Raw genomic sequence first — 18,690 nt, forward strand, 5'->3', positions numbered from 1 at the left:
TTGAGTTCTGTAAGGGCCTGTGGTGTGGTACCTGCAGGGTGAGCTGGGTGTCTCTCATGTCAGTAGCTGCAGCCTTTAAAAAAGCTCTTTCGCAAAGAAGAGGTATGTGCTCCAGATCGGTCCCCCCAGGAGGATTTACGTGCCTGGCCCCAGGCAGAACCAGGGCAGCCCAAAGTTACAGCTGCTGCAGAGAGCTGTCCCAGAGCTGGTCCACCCTGTCCAGCTCGAGCCCCTGCTCTCTCAAAGGAGCTTCTCAAAGCACAGGGCATAACCCATCAGGGTGGTGTGGGAAGTGCTGTTGGGAGGCTTTCTCCTGGCTGAGCTGGCTTGTTCTCTATACCAGAGTATCTTTGTACTGACTAGGAGAGGATGCAGTCCCCCGGCACTGCAAGGAGCATCAACCTAACCAAATCTTAAGCTTTTGCAAAAGGATATTCTTGCATGGCAGTTCTTAAAACAGATCTGCAGCAGTAGTAAAGCTTCCACCCCACCCACCCCAGGCACTGCTTGTAACAGTGTTTGTCAAGGTGCAAAGGTCTTTAACTTTTTGTTAGAAACATAACCAACAACCCTACTGGCAAGGGGGCTTAGTTTTTGTTTTTAATTATTGCCTTCCCAGTTCCCTGCCCCTCCCCTTCATCTTTCTGCATTTCTTAAGGAGGCAGTGGAGGGAAAAAAGCTTCGTTTTTTGTTTGGGAAGGGGGTTAGGAAGGGCCATGTGGCCCCTGCAACCTCTCTTAGGGGTGTCTTGTCAGGGCGCGGCATGAAGGGCACAAACAGATCATAACCTTTAAATGAAAATGCGATGGAGGGGAGAGATGAAAGCAGTGAAACAAATTAGATACATCTAGAGGGGGTGCTCAACTGGAGAAAATTAGCATTTCTTCCTAATTGGAGTGCAGGGCATTCCATTACAGGGTTTCATTACAAGGAGGGAAGCACTGGGCCTCTTCAGGGGATTCCCTCCTGCCCCCAGTACTTCTAAAAGTAAAAATATGTTTGGAAGAGAAGTAGAAAGGGGCTGAAATTATTGGAGTGAAGGTTTCAGTCTGCTGGGGAGAGGGGGGGAAGAGTGATAGCAGAGCAGGATGTGATGACTGTGCATGTGAAGTTGGGTGTTCCTCCTGCTTTATTTTCTGAAGAAAACTAAGAAATCTAGAGGAAGTTGGAGCTGTTGACCTCTTTCCAGTACTATTCCTCGCTGAACCAAATTTACCAGATGAACCAAATATATCCAAAATGCACTGGTTTGTCCAAAGCATAGTGCTATGTATTTTATGACAAAGATCAGTGGAATCGATTCAAGCCTGTCTGAAGCTGCGTGTCAAGTCTGTGATGTGCAGAGCACTTGTTCAAGACACGTCTGTCTGATCCTGCCTCTGATTAGAGCTATTGTATCCAACAGGAACTTTGTGATGTCTCTGGGAGGGCAATAGCAAAGTCTCAGCAGGAAAGGTCTCATGGCTCCACTAGTGCTTTGTGGTCCAGGTAACTTGTGCCAACTTGAGAAACAAATGCAGGAATATGTACATTTTTATGTGTGAGTGGGATGCAGAAGTAGTTTATCTGGGCTAGGAGTAGGACTTATAGCAGTTTCTCTGTTCCAGATGAGAATTGAACTGTTTTCAGTCAATGCTTACTGGGGAAGGAGGGAAAAAGAGAGAAAAAAAGGCAGCTGTGCTTCGGGTAACGCTTGCAGTGTATCCTGTTCCAGGTCAGGAGAGTGTCTATGTAAGGACAGGAATACGGGCTGTAAGAAGCTGCTGAGGGGAAGGGAAGGGCTTTTCTGCACACAAGGTGTTTTCCTGTGGCCTGGGAGGGGTATTTGCAGCCCCCTGGCCCTCTGAGTTCATAGAATTGTTAAGTGTAGAACTCTAACCTTGCCACTGAGTTTTTGATATTTTCTTAGGTTCCCGTTGAGCAAAGAATTAATATTTGCCTCTGTACCAAAGCTTGTAAGCCTGTAGACTTTGAGAGATGAGGTCTTGCTTACACCCATTAAAACCCTAGCGGAGGGTACTTGTAGAGCAGACTGTAATGGTAAGTAAAAGCTTGTAAGGTCAGAGCATTGGTGTTTCAGGGCCAGAAGTCCTGTGGATGTGCACTGTCTGCCCATAGCCCTGAGTACAGAAGGATTTACTAACTTAAATGTATTGCTTATGACMTCCCACCTGAAACACCTGGAGGAGTTGCACCTGAGGCAGACAAGCTGGAAGCAGTTGCATTTGCAAACCAGTCTCCTCATGTCCGCTCCATGTGCACTCCAGTTAGTGATTTAGCATCCCTTTTGGTGAAAGTATTTCAGGTTACACAGGCAAACATGCTCAGGACTAAAACCAAAATTTGCTAGAGCCCAGGTGTGAGGGATCTCTGCTCTCTCTGCACGTTGCATAGTGTTGTCCACAGGAATATCTTCAAGTGTGAATCTCTAGAAGAAGATAAGCAGGCTTCAAGGCAGACTGTTTCCTCCTAAGAATGGGAAAGTTTTCTCAGCACCTGTTGTTGTGAGTCTGGCTGGTGTTCTTTAAAATGTAGCATCCCAGAGAGCCTCCCAGCCAAGCCTCAGCATTCCCAGAGTAAAGCGGGGTCATGAGTCTCTGTTGGGAGTCAGGCACTGGAATTGTGCCTGCAGGTGTATGACTTTGACCCTTTCTTGGTCCTGTTGCCTCTGGTCTCCTTGCAGAGCTGTGTGAGACCGTTCCAGACTGAAAGRCAGGTTGGGAAGTCCATCTTCTCCATGCTTTATTGTCACTGTGTCCTTGAAGTTCCTTATCTAGGATCTTCAAGGCCTCTTCTGCCTTCCCTCCCACCTGCAGAGAGTACAGTAGTTGCAGGCCCCTGCGTGTAAAGAGGAGATCTGGGTTCATGAAGCTTCATTCACCATCTCTGCACACGCCTGCATGTGAGATGGACTTGTACTCGTGCTTTGCAGGCATCCTGGCCCTTCACAGGTGGAGGGCTAATTTTGGGACAGGTATTAAATCCAGCCTTTAATGTGTATTGCCCTGTCTAATTAGTAAATCTTTGCCCTGTCTCCTTTGAGATTGAGGTACATGTTCCTCTCAATCTAGCCGTCCATCAAAGAGGACTTGAAATGAGGCCCCGCTATGGTTGGTAGACACGGGCAGCTAATGAAGAGAGAGAGCCCATTTCCTTTGAGGAGAGAGATCTGTACCAAGGTGATTGATAGTCCCAGAGATTTATGAATGTGGGGGCTGCATAGGGGCTTGCAAACTAGAACCCAACAGCTTGTTTCCTTCAGGGAGAAGAAAAGTCTAGGGGTTGCATGAGCTTCTCCCCCTGCCTGCCCCCCTTGCGTCCTCCCCCCAAGAAAGAAAGAAGAAAGGAGACTCAGAAATTAGCTGATCAGAGGAAGCAATTAGAGACTGAGCTGAGCAGAAACTACTACTTTTGCAGTGCTTTTCTGTCCTGATGCAGCTGTCTTGTTTTGCACCTGTGCTTTGCGTGGGGACCTGCTTGTACATCCAGACAGGGCTAAGGATGCAGTGGGTTTGCTCTTGCTGTGAGACCCCATGGTGCTCAGAGCTGTGTTGTCTTTCTAGCCCGAACGCTGAGATCAGTGATATGGGCCCTGAAGGAACTGATGACAATTACTATCCTAAAGCTTGGGGAGCAACTGGTTCAGTCAAACTTGTCCTTGGACCAAAGGAGTGATGAATCAACAAGGTCTTGTGTGTGCCTAAAGACAAGGTACAGCAGAGGAATGTGTTTCTGTACCTAACAAATGGCTCTACAGTTACTTTATATATCGGGTTTTTTTGTCATATTTGGTCCCAACTCAAGTATTCTGCAGAGATTATTGATGAGCTGACATCTAGTTGACTCCAATAGGCTATTTGGGTAAAGGTGTCCTGGAAAGAAGTGTGGAGAATGTGACAGCAGTGGACAAGTTTGATCTTTCCCAGATTTAACTCAGACAGGCCAAGTTGTTCAAGAATCAGTTACTGATATTTTAACAATGCTCTGCTGAGCGGAGGATGTGTGTCCAAACTTGGTTCTGGCACTTCATCTTGGTGCTAGACTGGCCAAAACAGTCCTTTTGATACTGTGTTTTTGAACAAGGCCTCCTGAAGTCCTGGAGTGCTGGGGACGTTGTGGAGACATGGTTTGGAGAGCAGGAAACTGTGGTTTGACGCTCTTGCCCACAAGGTTGCCGGTGTTGTTTGTAGTGTTGTAGCTCTATTTCGCCTTGACAGCAGCCTCCTTGAAGGTAGGAGGCAGTGGGTACTTCATAACCCTTTGCCAGGCATCTCCTGACATCCAAGGATAATGTATTTTAGGGAATCTTCTGTTCTGTTTCAGACTTGAGACATGTGTTCCTGAAGGGCCTTCTTCCAGTTACTCGCCAGTCTGATCCTTTATTTCCTCCTTTTTTTTTTTTTTTTTTTTTTTTTTTTTTATTTTTCAATATATTGACCTGAATCGTCATAATTGGTTCTTCCTGCCTCATCCTTTTCCCATGTCGGCTGCCTGTTTTCCCTAATTCTTTTCCTATCTTCCTCTGGCTAATCTGAATCATCAATTGAATTCACCAGCTCTTGGCCTGCCTTGCTCCAGCCCGTGACTACAGATTTTGATACTGAGGAACATTCATACTTGTGTTGCAAGCCTGTGTTTTATCATAGAAGGATCTGTTTTGAGTTCTGGTGGCTGCAAAACTTGCCCAGTGGGTTTTTGGGTGGTTCAGGAGCTGTGTGGGAAGTGGTCTTCCATAAATAATAATTGTGCCTTGTCCGATGAGCTGTTCAAGGAGATCTTGGATACCTTGTACGGGGCTGGATCTGCCCTTTCTGGCCAACGGGCAGGTTTTATTTCTAACTCTGGTGCCTGCTTGCAGCCAAACATGCCCTGATCCTGCAGATCGAGGGGGCAGAGGCTTCATTCAGGATCTTGCTGAGGAACAAATGACTAATGTGTTTCCAAAGCACGTGAAAACCCCAAAGTGGATCATTGAGTGGAGAGCGGGAAGGCGCCCCGAGCTTTAAGGGTAAGTGAGCGAGGCCGCTGCGAGCGCGGCCGYGCCGGGGCTGCGGCGAGGAGAGCAGGAAGCTCCAGCAGTCATTTCATGGCTGGCTTGAGCGCAGATGAGGCCTCGCTCGCCTCCTCCACGGCAGCACCTGTGTCTCCGTGCCTCGCTGTGCCGCAGCTCGGCGTGTGGGGCCTGCACACACCTCCCCTCCCACCTCTCCCACTCTCTGGCTTCTTAACCCCCCTCGGAGCATAGTTCTGCCCTCACCCCGCTGGAGAAGAAAAACTCATTTAGGCTTCATTAGGAAGTTGTTGGAATATGGTAGAGTGGCGGGGGGAAGCGGGCGCTGTTGTGAAGCGATCGGGTTTCCTCGCGGTAAACCTGAGCGAGCACAGCGCCGCTTTCTGCTTCGCTGCTTGGGGGCTGAAGCTGTGTCTGTTGGTCGAGGTTGTAAATCTGGTGTGGATGTACGTGTGAGAGAAGGAATAAGACAAAAATAAGTCTTGTGGTACCAGAAAAACTGATTCCCACCCACCCTTTTAAGCTGGAACGTTSTTGGGTTTTAGCTGTTCTGGCAAACCTGAAAGGATTCTCCCCTCCCCCTGACCTCACCGCCATGCAGGAGTTTGCTGTCTTATTGAAAAGTCATTTTCTGTCATATGTTCTAATGGAAAAGTTTAGATAAGCTCTCATTATAGATGTGTGTTTCTTTTTCTTTTTTTTTCTTAAACAATACTTGTTACCGGAAACTCTGCCAATCACCATGTCTGAAAATGCATTGCTATCTGTATTGGCAATCCTGAAGCTTAGAGAATTTTTTTTTTAATTTTTAAATATAGGAGAAGCTATCTTTGATATCATAGTTCTTTAAGCGTTTGCTACTAGGCAGGTATTCAGGCTTTTCTCCAAAATCATAAGATGTAAAAACTTTACCTAATTTTACATCTCCCCTTGCTCCTACCCTGGGAGTGTTCTGAGAAGAAAAAAAAAAATCTCTTACTGTCGAGTCTGTGCTATGGAATGCAAATAGGCGACGTGACACCCCTTTTTGCACTAGTTGGGGGATAGTTTGATATACTGCTTTGCTTAACCTTGAAATTGGTCTGTTCAGTTAGAGCCTGCTTATATTTATTCTTTGTTTCCGGCTCTCAGATAGTAGCATTGATTTCATGTCATGTGTAGGTTGTTCCAAAGTTGTTTTTAAGGAAGAAGTCTGGAGTACAGATGAGCTGAGGGCGCACAGTATCTAGCTGGACTTATTCCTTAGAGCAGCTTGGGTGAGACCACAAAATACTGGGTTGAAATTGAAAAGTGTTGCTCTCTGAGACTCTTCAGTAGAAGATGAAAGATTTGTGTGATCTGAAGAGAAACCAGAGGGRTGGAATCATGCAAACAACCTGCCATGATGTTGGGTCACAGTTACATATCTTTTAGGTAGACCAGAAATCCRTGCTCGAGGGGTTTCTGTTGCCTGTCTCCTTGCTGTGTATGACCTATGAGTCTCTTTTTCTGCAGGCAGGAGTGTTGTGTCTGCATCATCTCCTACAGCTTGCTTGGCAGTCTGATGTAACTGGCGTCCTGATGAAAGAAGAAGGTTCCTTTTGGCTTGGAGCCTGCTTCTCTTGTGTTCTTCTTTGCGCAAAGACTTCACATTGGGGCAAGCTTCCTTTTCAGTAGGATGCTTCAGTTATAAGGGACACAAGATGACATTTTGAAGACTGTTTATTGGGTTTGAGCTTCATGGAARAATGAAGAGATCCAGTACATTGGAACTGTGGCTGCCAGATTGACTGTGCAGATTTATCTTGCTCACAGCCCTCAGCTCCCCAGCTAAAAACAAAGCTTTCTATCCCAAAAGGAACTATAATCATTGAAAGGAAACTTAGACTCTTAACAAGCACCGAGTACCAGCAGAGCTATTGGCTCACTACAAGATGCCAGGTTCTGGTTAGTGAGACCAGGTGATGCTTCAGTCTGGCAGTGTAGGAGTGATGAACTGGGAGCCAAGTGGCTTGGCCAGTCCAGATACRGCAAGTGCTGTTCAGTGGGTTCTGCAGAACCTGATGAAGCTTGTAGTGAAAAGGAGAGGTGACATAAAGGAGGCTCTGTGAAGAGCTATTTTGCCTTGCTTTGCTAGCAAGAGATGGCTCAGCAAAGAGAGAACCTGGGGCCYTTGCTGTTCTCTGCCCACCTCTGGACAGATGTTGGAGGATGTGAGTGAGTCTTCCCTGACCTTCTCTACAGTAAGAGTTGTCACTCAGTTCAGGGCATGGTTCTTGCTCTGCTATCTGGGATCTGTGATGTTCAGCTTCCTCTCAACCAACCTCATCCCTTTCGCAGCCTCGGTGCAAAGCTGTCCCTAGAAATCCTGCTCTGGGAGTGCAGGTTACACCAACCTTTCTAGAGTCGGTGCTTCCAGCTCCCCTCTTCAGATGCCCCTACTGCTCACGCCTGGTTTCTCCTTTACCCTTTTCTTGGCATCCCCCAGTGCCCTGCTCTAAGGCCTGGGCGAAAAGATGCCTGTCCTGAGCTGCCCGTCTCGGAGCGTGGCCCGTCCCGCCGCAGCCCCCTCCTGCTCGCCCCACCTCGGAGCCCTCGAGCCGCCTTTGTCCGCCCCTTGAGAGCAGCCCCCGTTCCCACATGGCGCACCCTCCCCGGCAGCCCCCTCCCCATTCAGCAGTTGGGGCTGAAAGAACCTGGGCTAATTACAGCAGGCTGAAAATTACCACTTTGCCCTGTTCTCCTGCTGCTGGGCCCATTTGTGTGGGGCCTGTAGTTAGAGGGAACAAAGTCCCCCCCGTGGAGCCAGGCAGGCTCCAAGTGTGAAGCTACAGGTACAAGCAAGAGGGGAATGAAGGGAATAATTACCAGCTTCTCCAGGTGAAAGCCCCGTTAAAACTTCAATAAGCCAATTAGGGGCCAGCRTGTGTTGGGGGGGGAGAATCTCCCCCACCTATAAGTGATTCTCACCAGGCAATTAACAGAAATCATTTTGTGGAAGGGAGGGGAAGGTAAGAAATGGCTCTTAGAAATTGTCTTGGGGTAGGGGGGCCTGGAACAACACAACTGCTGCAGAGGTCCTCATGTACTCCAACCTCCCGGCTCACTGTGTGGCCTGCAAGTGTTGGTGGGGACAGGGGGAGAGGGAGGAGGGAGGGAAAATGGCAAAGAAAAAGGAATCGCTGGAGCTTTACACCTGGGCAGGCTTTGAGAAAGCAAAGGCTGGAGTTCAGAGCTGCTTGTAAGGCTGTGTGTGGGCCCAGAGCACCGAGCTTGAGGGAGCTGCTGGATCTGGGCAAGCGGTTGAGGGTCCAGCTCAGGGTGTCCTTCCATGGAGGCTGCGGATAAAGGTTTTGAGCCCAGCTGGACAGGGATGGATGTGGGGTATGAAAGATGGAGGTGGGTGTGCACATGGGTGAGAACTGGGTGCCCTTGGAGATCTGCCTGACCTACTTGAAGGTTGGTACCTGTCCTTTGTTATCCCACAAGCAGGTAGTGTCTGCTATCTAATACCTTTGTATCTATCTCATCCAAGGGTCCATGTTCTTGTGCTGCCCAGCAAGCTGCTTCACACGATACCCCTCTTCAGTTCAGAGCTTGTGCATCTGCTCAAGATGTTATGAAGTTGTCTTGCACTGCACTTGTGCTGCTGATGGCACAGACAGCAGTCTGGGATAAAGGCTCTGGTCCCATGGGCACCTACCAGGAGTTTCCACCAATCTGTAGAGTTTGAATAGCTGCCCTGTAGTAGAGAGCAAGAGGAGAGTGTGTGATAAATTACTGTAAAAGACACAGATTGTCCTAGTGATGTTGGAGGGGGAAATGCCCAGCAGTGAAAGCAGTGCAGATATTCCCTATGGTTATGTTCTCTGCACTTCCAAAAGAAGAGGAAACAAAAACTTGAGCTCATGAGAACACAAATCTTAGTAGCAGCTACTAAGTAGATCATCTTAATAAACTTAATAGTATCTTTCAACTTTTTTTTTTTTTTTTTATCCCTTATGTAGTCCTGTATTTAGATTCACAAGTGCCTGCTCAGCTGTGTTACATTTCTCTACAGTTCTTTTAGGGTGTAACCCCAATGAGTGCCTGCAAAGGGAGCTCTATCCACAAAGTCTGACCTTCAGTCCGCAGGTCTTTGGGGCAGGACCTGAAGCACGAGGCCAAGAGGGAGGGTTGGAGAGGTGAAGCTGAACTTTACTCTACCCTGACGTGCAGTAAATGAGATGGGAAACCATGACGTGAGCATTTCTGCTGCCAAATGCACGTGTTTTGCCTCAAATGTGAGACTTCTGTTTCAACCCAGCATCTCTCTACAGTGCTCTTCAGTTCTAAATGCAAATGCCTTCTTCCTGGGGACCTCTTAACAGTTGACCACCTGGCACTGGAGGCAGCATGCGAGTGAGTTATGAGCCTGTCGCTCTGGGCCTCTGTCTGCAGGGCTCCTTGCCAGAGCACGGCGTTTCCTTTTGGAGCAGCAGTGGGTGTAAATGGTGAGGCGTTCATGCGGTCGTCTGTGTGCATTTTGTGCCCTCTTCTGTGCTGAGTCTCTGATGGAGCCTCCATGAGGACCAGGCAGAATTTTTCTGTGGCTTTTCTGTGTGCAGTTTATGATGCATATCAGGAACATGATTCACCCCTTGCTGATGCTTGGGGACATGCTGCAGCATACGCACGAGGCTGAAGAAGGCAACAATGAAGGTGCCARTGCTCTCCAGTCTGTTTGTAGAGCAAGCCAGGTCATTTGCTTCCAGCTACAGGTTTTCTTTTGCAATCTTATTCACTGCTAAACAAAGATGAGGCTGTGTTGCGGTCTCTGCTTGCTCAAATGAACTTAGTCCTGTTACCAAATGTAAACACAGACTAAGTGTACAGGCAAGCAAGCACTTGGACCCAGATGTCAGCTTTGCTGCAGGGCACTGTGGAAGGGAACCCAAGTTCTTYATGCTGATTCTGGGTGACTAGAAGAACACCCAGCCACCAGTAAGCTCTTGAAACAAGACATTAACAAAGTTTAATGTCTGTGTCCTTGAGCCTAGCTAGAAGAGCAGCAAATGATGCAAATAGCAAATGCACAGATCAGGGTGTGATGCACCTTCTCGCTCTTCTGTGCACTGAAGATGACATTGAAGGTTCAGAGCTGAGATGGTGCATAGCAGGATGTGGGAGGAATGCATGGGACTGGAAGGGCAGGAGAGCCCTGAGGAGCGAAGAATATAGAAAAGCTTAGTCTGGAGCCAAAAGCCAGAGGGATATTGCAGGGCTGTGGTAAATCAGGTGCAATCTACTCTTCCTGGATTGTGGACAGTTACCTCRCATGCCATCAGTCTCTGCAGCTTCTTCAATCCTATCTTTTAAACATACTTCTATTCACCACACTCACTGTTCCACAAAGTAGTGACTTTATGGCCAGACCTCTGGTGCAATAGCCTTCTGCCACTGATACCCCTTCAGGTTGGCTTTCAGGTCCTCCTGACCAGTTGGCTTGGTCTGGATTGTGATGGATCCTGGAAGTAGGACAAAAAGGTTTTCACCACAGAGCTGTTGAGGAAACCTGCAGGGACAAGGGACATTGCTGGCTTGGGGCTCAGAGAGGCAAACTGAAGCTGATTTTGGCTACTTTGCTTACTCTCTCCCTTTTGATGTGTTTGAGGCTGTACTGTTGGAAGTGAGAAGAATAAAAGAGGGGTTCCCCAGTGGCAAATTCTTCCTAACTTCACAGAAGACAAACTGAGACCTCCAGTAACTTCCTTCAGTAACAAAGGAGGAAATGCTGTCTTTTCTTGGGGCCGTCACATCTGGCTGACTAATCTGGCAGCCTTTAGTGTCTTTAGGGACTCCTCCTGACTTTGTGTGCCCATCTCTCCTGCCTTCATCTGCCTTCATTCTTTTAAATATATTTCAACCTGTTTCCTGCTCAAAAAGGAACCGGAAAGTTACGCTATGGCTGAACAGCCCTACTGCTGGTTCTGTGGAATATTTTAGCGTTTGAGATATTGTATGTTCTGCAATGATCYAATTCTTTATTTTCTTGCAAATAGTTTCACTGTTGTGCTTAAAAAGAATGCTTACTTAAGGAAATGTTGTCTAATCATTATTTTAGTTCTATATCCTCTCTCCCACCACATGTGGGTGCTTCCTATATTGCCTTGGCAATAGCTATTTTTCGAGAGGTCTCTATGGTGGGGGACATAGGGATCATAGACCTACAGGGATCACAGATCCCCATAGACAGTGGGGGAAAAGGTAGAGAAGCTTGGCAAGGTCTTGGCTGTAGAGAAGAGAGCATGATCAGCACCAGGGACTGTTCAGTTTCCTATGGATGCTGTTCCCAGCTTGATCCCCCAGACTTGCTTTGTCTTCCAGTTTTGTGCCCTGGTTCTGGGTGTCTGCTGCTTGCTCACAGAGCACCGTTCCTGTTTAGTTAGGCTGCTAKCTGTTAGGGGCTTTGGAGAAGAGGTCCAAAGCCCTAAAACAACCCCTTAAAAAAGGGGTAACCTTTGAGGTTTTCAAACACAGATGCTGTCCTCTGAACACACGCCAAGCTGTAGGTGGGTGTCCTACTTGAGTRGTGACCCTGCAAAAAGAGAGCTGCCTGGGGTTGCTGTTGCCTATAACACAGATTACACCTCAGTTTATGTGGTTGGTATCAGGCTTGGTTTTCCTGCAGGATCAAGATTAAATGCAGCTTGGTTTTCATATGCAGAAGCACATTTCTGTGGATCTGCTTGTAGTGCCTGTATTCCAGCTGCCTGTTGGATTAGTTTGCAGTTAGTGAGCTGGCACTGCATAGCCCAGCTGCCTTGCTTGACCTCTGAGATGCTGCAGGTGCTTGATTCGGTGCTTATCCTGGTCCTCCCACCACAGGAGCAGAGTGGGGCTACAGCGCTCTGCCCAAGCAGCAGTTTTTCCCTGTCAGTGATGCCCACTCCTTTGTGGAGAAGGAAGAACTGAAGTGATACTTTGTCTTTTTTCCTATCCCTCCACATTTTTTTCGCCTTTTCCTTCCTAAGTGACTTGCCCCTGGGGAAGGAGCAGCTGCTTCCCTGCGTTCCCTCCGTCTCCATCCCTTTGAGAGCATCACGACCGCTGGAGAGGCTCCGAGCTGGAGGTGCCGAAACTCGCGGCACTCAGTTCTCTCCCCCCATCGCTCCTCTTCCCTTCACAATGTTGTCACTGTTGCATCTGCTCCCCAGCCTCCCGGGCCCTTCAGCGGGGGCTCCACCAAGTTTGTGTGACCTTAGCACTGTGTTCAGGCCGGAGGAGTTGCCTTCCGTAATGATGTCAACCGAGGAGGTTAGCGGGACGGTGGCGGCCGCGATAAGACATGACATGTTCTAATGATTCGCCTTAGCGGCCTGCGTGTGTGTGTTGGGGGGGCACAGAGGGCCTTAGAGAGGGGACGTGGGGGCCCCACAGGTGCCGACAAAGACTTTGACCTTTGCTGCTATAATATCAGTGTTTCACAGGCAGGGCGGTTCGGTAACCCACTTTCAGCCCATCAAAAATTGATTTAATTGCAATTTTTTCCCCCATTAGGAGCACTGGAGCTTAACTAATTGGAGTAATAGAGAGTAATAAGGCTCTGATAAAAAGCCTTCCTCTGCCTCCTTTGTATCTTGTGTCATTGCCTGTCAGAGGTCAGAGAGCTTGCATATTCTATTAGGCAGAGTTGCCTTCATTTGTACAAATTAGTTTACCCAACAGTAATTAAAATGCCAGTGCGGGTCGGGGAGAGCTGAATGCAATTGATGGGCACGTTGGTGAAGGCTTTGACAGCTCCAGTGGCCTGCCTTGCCAAAGCGTGTCAGTGCTGAATCAAAGGCTGCACAAACGCACAGAGCCGTGCGCTTAACCCGCGCCGCTGTCAGCACCAACTGCCTGCTCTCCTCTCCTTTTCTTTTGGGACTTGCTGCTGCTTTTCTTACCCTGCTTAAGGCTTCTTTTTGAGAAATAAGAAAAAAGTTTCCTGTCTTCACACTGTGTTGTCCGTTGCGCTCGTGCTGCTACTGCATTTCCCCTGTCCTGTGTGCCTGGGTATCCCCTCTTGTCCCCCCCTGCCTCCCACATTCCCAGCTGCAGGGCTCTGTCTAGTAATAACTTCTTTGTTTCCTGCTCCGATGCGTCTCCCTCTATAATAGTCTCCAAAATGGAACAACGCTGTCCAATTCCACGGGGCGGGGGAGTGTGCAAAAGAGGAAGGAATGGGCTCTTGCACGTGTCCTGCAGCTTCTGGACTCGAAATTCCTGAAGAGCAGAGCAGGCCTTGGGAAGCAATTGGTTYGCAGTGCAGGGGAAGGGCATGAGCCTGGGGCATGGAGAGAGCGTAGAGAGAAGGGGTTAGGAAGGACTGGTTTCATCTGGGTCTTTTTGGTGACTTTGCCATTTCCAAGCCTCGGGACAAACCGTCCCTTGGGAACGATGGATGCGCAGCTTTCCCTTTCCAGCAGCCATATCTGGCAGTCCGGGATGGTGTAAAGAGGGAGGCTATGGCTAAGGGGTGAAAGTGGAGGGGGCGGGGGGTGGGGGAGGTTGGCATTTTGAGAGGAAGGGTGGGATCATCCCCGCTGGAGTGCAGCCAGCGCCCTGCTGCTGTTGCCAGAAATGCCATGGGATCTGGAATGGCCGCAAGTCAGTCGCATGGAACGGAGTTCTTGTGTTTCTTCCAGCATCGCTGCCAAAATATGCACACTTTCTCATAGAGCCTGGCCGAGCTCCTGTGGAAGGGGATGATCTCCAATGGGATGCTTGTTCTGTGGCATGGAGAAGGCTCTCCCTCCTCCACCCCKCAGTTTGAAAGGGGAAGAAGAATGTCAGGATCTCAGATGGAAAACGCCTTGCTTTGGGCAGCACAAGCAGGCTGAGCGTAAAGTATGTGCATCGAAGTGTTCTGCAAAGTCCCTGTGTTCCTGGCACAGCAGAGGTGGAAATGCTACCTTGGCTTTCTCGTTGCCTTTGCCTCGCGGGGAATCCCTGTCACGATGACATAGCCAGCTGTGGTAGCCCTGCCGTGGTGGGGCGCCTCTTCCACGTAGAGGAGCCTCTCGGGAGGAGCCTGTATTCGCAGTGCCGGCAGCTTTCATGGGGCAGGAGAAGGTGCAGTGGGGAAAGAAACTTTGCATCCCCAAGCCCATCTACAGCTTGCATTTGATATAGCAGTTTTTAGGGACTGCTTGGCTCCATCCAGTCAGTGCCTGTGTATTTCAGTAACATCATACATAACTCGGAGAGATAAGTCGTAGCTACGCTAACTTATGTGGGGCTTTTCTCTCCCCAGTGTAGTCTGTCCTCAGTGTCTTGGACTCTTGAAAACACTGGCAGGCAAAATAAGAAGCATTTATTAAACCAGTGAACTGGCTTGTATAGCCGTGGAGGATATTTTGARGCAGAACTTTACATGCTTAGCTGCAATGCTCGTGTTGTCCCACGCCTAGCAAGCTGCTGGCCTTTGGCTTGAAGTGCAAGGTCCCCAGTTGCAGCAGGCTTGAGCAGTGGAGCTATCTGGCTGCAGAGCAGACAAGAGGTGAGGGGCCCCATGTCATTCCCTGGGAATCCAGCCTCCAAGCTCTGTTCGTTCTCAGGCTTTGGCAGCTCCTTGCAGGCACCGCTTCCTTGCGCCTGCCTTGTGGGTCCTGCTATCTAATCCGAGCAGTGAAGGTGCCCTGCTCTTCGGGGAGAAGTCTTATCTGTGCTTGCTAATGGGCTCCCGCCTGGTAAAGATAAGGCSGGCAAACCTGATCCTGCTAAAGTATGAGACAAAATTCCTGTTGTCTGAACGGAGTCGGCTTTGCCCAGAAGAGACTTGTTTGTGGCCCCAAGGCCTGTGCGCGGTGCCGGAGAAAGATCTCTTCATTTACCGCGCTGGTTTTTGGAGGGGTGGGGGATGAGGAGGCAAATCTGAARTCCAGAACTGACAGCATGAGCAGAGATTAGGCCCTGCTGTTCCTCCCACCTTTTTCTCCCTGTTGGTGTGCCTCCATGCTAATTTAGACCTGTGGCAACCATCAAAGCCTTGCTGCATACCTTCTGCACAAAGGGGCCCGGCTCCCGTGCGGGAGCCTTTGCTGCTGGGACAGAGTCAGCTTGTCCCCCAAAAGAAAAATCTTAAGCACCCAATTGCCTGCTTGAGTGACTCCCTGGCTGCTATTATGTTTCTAACCACAGTAATTGGCTTTAGTAGTTATTAATGGATTATGTTTGGGGAGGGAGGGACAGAACCCAAYACCTAGCTTTGTAGCTGAGGGCTTCCCTGAGCAAAGTGGTGCTTTCCAGGCATGAGGTTTGAGCTGGAAAGCTGTCAGAGCGAGTCCCGTCTTCCCTGAGATGGAAGATGCTGGCAAATGGGTAGCGCTCCCTCTTGTCATGCACTGTGGTGGAGGGAAGGCAGGGATTGAGCGGAAACCTTGTGTCTAAGTGCAAAGTGCTGCACGCTTCCTTCTTGGCCCTCGCTTGCTCAATAAGGGGAATTAACTTTTAAAGCAGCTTTCCCGTGGATTCTCAGATTTTTGGCCAGAGTTTTCCATGGGGAAGGGTACATGTGTGCACTCTGAGATCATGTGTGCAGGGAGCCCTGTGCTGCAAGCACACTGAGCCTGGTGCACAGGCACTCGCAGTGAACCCAGGGGTTGGCAGCCTGGTTGGAGGCTGTCTGAAATAGTTCTAGCTTCGTGCTGCAGGCCCAGTCCATCCCTACATGGCAGCTACGGGTCACGGTGCCTGTGCAGTCATCTCCAGGTGTGTGTGTGCTTGGGAAAGAGAAGAATGACCAGGAAAAGGAGCTTTTAAGAGCTGTGGCACTGCCTTGGTTCTTGTTGCTGTTGGGGTAGTGTGGAGATCACTGCCTGCCTCTTCTGAATAGCATGCTTGGCAGTTCTGCTTCAGCCTTGTGATCTGGGGAGAGCTTTTGCTGGCAGCTAGGACTAGGGAGAGCCTGGAGTTCTGGTCCTGCTTCTGCAAGGCGTTTTGTGGCTTTGGTGGAGTTGAGTGCATGTTCCCACCTTCACTGCTGGAGTGCTTTGTAGCACCAGCAGTGGTGCTTGTCACAGAAGCGGAGAAGATTACAGGAACCCGTTCCCATACATTAAAACCTTGGAGACACCTTCTAACCTTCAAAAGAAGCATGTTTTAGAGGATCAAAGGAATGTTTAAATACTGCTATTTTTATGGACATTTTTTATTTTACATTCCTCTTTCAGCTGCCATCCTCCATGCCATGTTGCAGAAGATGTTTAGGCAAAGCATAGAGCCAGCCTGTATTTAAAGCAGTGACCATTTCCTGCATTTGTGCTATCCTTGTTACAATGATTTAAACATAGTTTGGGCATTTTATTTTCAGTAACTGCAATAAATATTGCTTTGTGAGAGGTCATTTATAGCTTACTTAGAAATCTTTGTGTGAACTGGTTTCTCTTGTTTAGTCTGAAGATAGGAAGCTGGCACAGAGCAAGCAGTGTGGTGTGGAGAGCCACAGCACCCAAGTGCTCCTGCTTTTTGGATTCAAAGGTTAGTTCTTACCAGCTAGGTCAAGGCCAGGGGATAGCAGGCAACTTCTGTAGGCAATACCTGCAGCATGGACTGCAGTATTGCCAAAAGGGTTTTGGAATGGACCCTGATGGAAGATGTGAATGAAATAATGTTGCAAGTGAGTTCTGGTGTTGTGTCTGTAGTGGAGAGAGCTCGAGCACTGGGCAGGGCAACTGGATCCTGCTTTAGGACTGGACCTGCTTTGACCTGGTTGACTGGAAGCCTCTAGAGATTCCTTCTAAGTTGCATCATTCTGTGGTTTGTTAGACCTGAGGTGCTGCAGCCAGTTTGTGATTGTGCTGGGAATTTGCCAACACGCAGAAGCACAAGATGCAATAACGTTAACAGCCGGTTTTCCATTAGGTTTCCATTAGGTCTTTCAGCAGCCTGTGGTTTCACTGAACTGTGCTAGCTGTTCTCCAAGTGTCACTGCAAGTGCAGCTGTTCCTGTTCCAGGCTTTCCCTTCACACTCACAGATATATCTATATTTCCTGCTGACTCTCAGCAGTCACGGCCTGATTAGAAGTTCAGGCCAATGACAGAGAAAATTTGAAGATTTTTAAGTTGTTTGTCTTGTTTTGTTTCCAGCTCATTTGTAACGGGGACAGCCTGTTGTGGAAACACTTCCCCTCTGAGAATCTGGGACTTTGAGAGGTAAGTGAACTTCCAGGTAATGGGGGGAGACTTGAATGGAGAGAAGTGAATAACCAGGGGAAATGCAATGCTGGAGGTGGACTACGGGTGTGATCGCATACCATGCAGGCAAAAGATAGTTAAGGATGGGATCTGAAGGAAGAACCCACTTGGCATGAAAAAGTGTGTGTGTAAGGGGGAAGGATTTTGGTACAGCAGGGAGCAGCTCCCCTTGAAATGAGCCGTCTAGAGTATAAAGCCCAAGGAAGGAAACAGGAGGGTTTTGTAGAACACTAGAAAGGATGAGGATGATGACTGGAAGGTGAGGACATGAGTCTGGGAGAAAAAAAAATGTTGGTTTGAGCCTAAATATAGCTTTCAGACTAGGGTATTTCTTAGGTAAGCCTGAATCAGCTTGACACCTTTTGTTGTTACCCAGTGAAGATGGAAGTGGCCACCTTGACCAACAGCTGGTTCTTGTAAGCCTGTTCCTGGCTGGCTGTTATCGTGGGTTTTGCTTAGGCTCGCTTAGAGGCGTGCAGCTCAGGAATGACTGTGCTTGTGTCTAGTTTCACAGCTACACTCCTCTCCATTTGTCAGGAAGCGTCCATGGATGTGTACTCTCCCTTCTTTAGTGCTGTTTCTTCCCAGCTTTCCTGATTAGTGGCATACAGCTATCCTTAATGCCTAGTGAAGATACTTGTGTTGTATCTGGTTTCTTCTCCTTAGTTATGTTCAGTCAAAAAAATACCCATTACAGCCTCATTTTCCCTCTCTTACTCCATGCTTTATCCAAGGCCTTGAGMGAGCAGAAGGTGACCTGCATCCTCCCATCCTCTCACTGGTCTGTAGTGAGGAGAAGCTGAAGGTGAACACTAGCTGTAGAGTCATCTTGTCTTGACTGGTGCTTCCAGTAGCTCAGAGCAGTGAGAGGTGGCAAGAGGTTATCTAATGAAATGACTTAGTCRTGTTGTCTTCCTTCTGTCTTAATAAGCATCAGAGGTTAATTGTTGTGGCCTCTGATTTGAGGCTGCCAAGTAATTTCTGTTTGGTGAAGGTGCTGACCTTAGCAACTGGGGAAATGTTGGGCTCAAATCCTGACATGAGACTCAACTGCTGACAAATTTGAGACTCTCAGCCTGGGGCCGGTTTGTGTAGTGATGGACAGATAGCAAATACTTGATGGGATTATGGAAGAGCAGCTCAGCTTTCCAAGACTGGTAGGAGCGGCACAGCACAGCTTATCAAGGGAGTGCTGTCAGGGCTGGGGGAGCTGGTGAGGGCTGGGGGAATGTGGAGGGGGCAGTGGCAGAAGGGGCTTGAAGGGTATCAGCAGAGCAGCATTTGAGGAAAGGAGTTAGAGGGGCATTGGAGGGAATGCAGGGCTGGTCTGAGGACATTGTCCTCTACTGTATAGTTTAGATTGCTCATCTGAGTGCATTGCATCATATACACTTATAAACTTTATTTCCTTTTGTTTGATGTAATAAAAATTAAAACTTGGCAAAGGATGCATCCTGCAAAGGACTAACTAGAGAGGAAA

The 18,690-nt window shown here is 48.6% G+C and overlaps 1 protein-coding gene across 1 annotated transcript in view; it reads left to right on the forward strand.

Annotated features, from left to right (window-relative positions):
* Positions 1-18,690, forward strand: part of FBXW4 (F-box and WD repeat domain containing 4) — a 58,887-nt gene that overhangs the window by 26,704 nt on the left and 13,493 nt on the right. Inside the window, exon 6 of the mRNA XM_026050741.1 lies at positions 17,103-17,168. Within this exon, the coding sequence (XP_025906526.1) occupies positions 17,103-17,168 (66 nt within the window). The remainder of the gene's footprint in view (positions 1-17,102; positions 17,169-18,690) is intronic.

The sequence above is a fragment of the Nothoprocta perdicaria genome, unplaced genomic scaffold, assembly GCF_003342845.1.
Source record: "Nothoprocta perdicaria isolate Ctin4 unplaced genomic scaffold, notPer1 scaffold_7, whole genome shotgun sequence".
Lineage (NCBI taxonomy): Eukaryota > Metazoa > Chordata > Aves > Tinamiformes > Tinamidae > Nothoprocta > Nothoprocta perdicaria.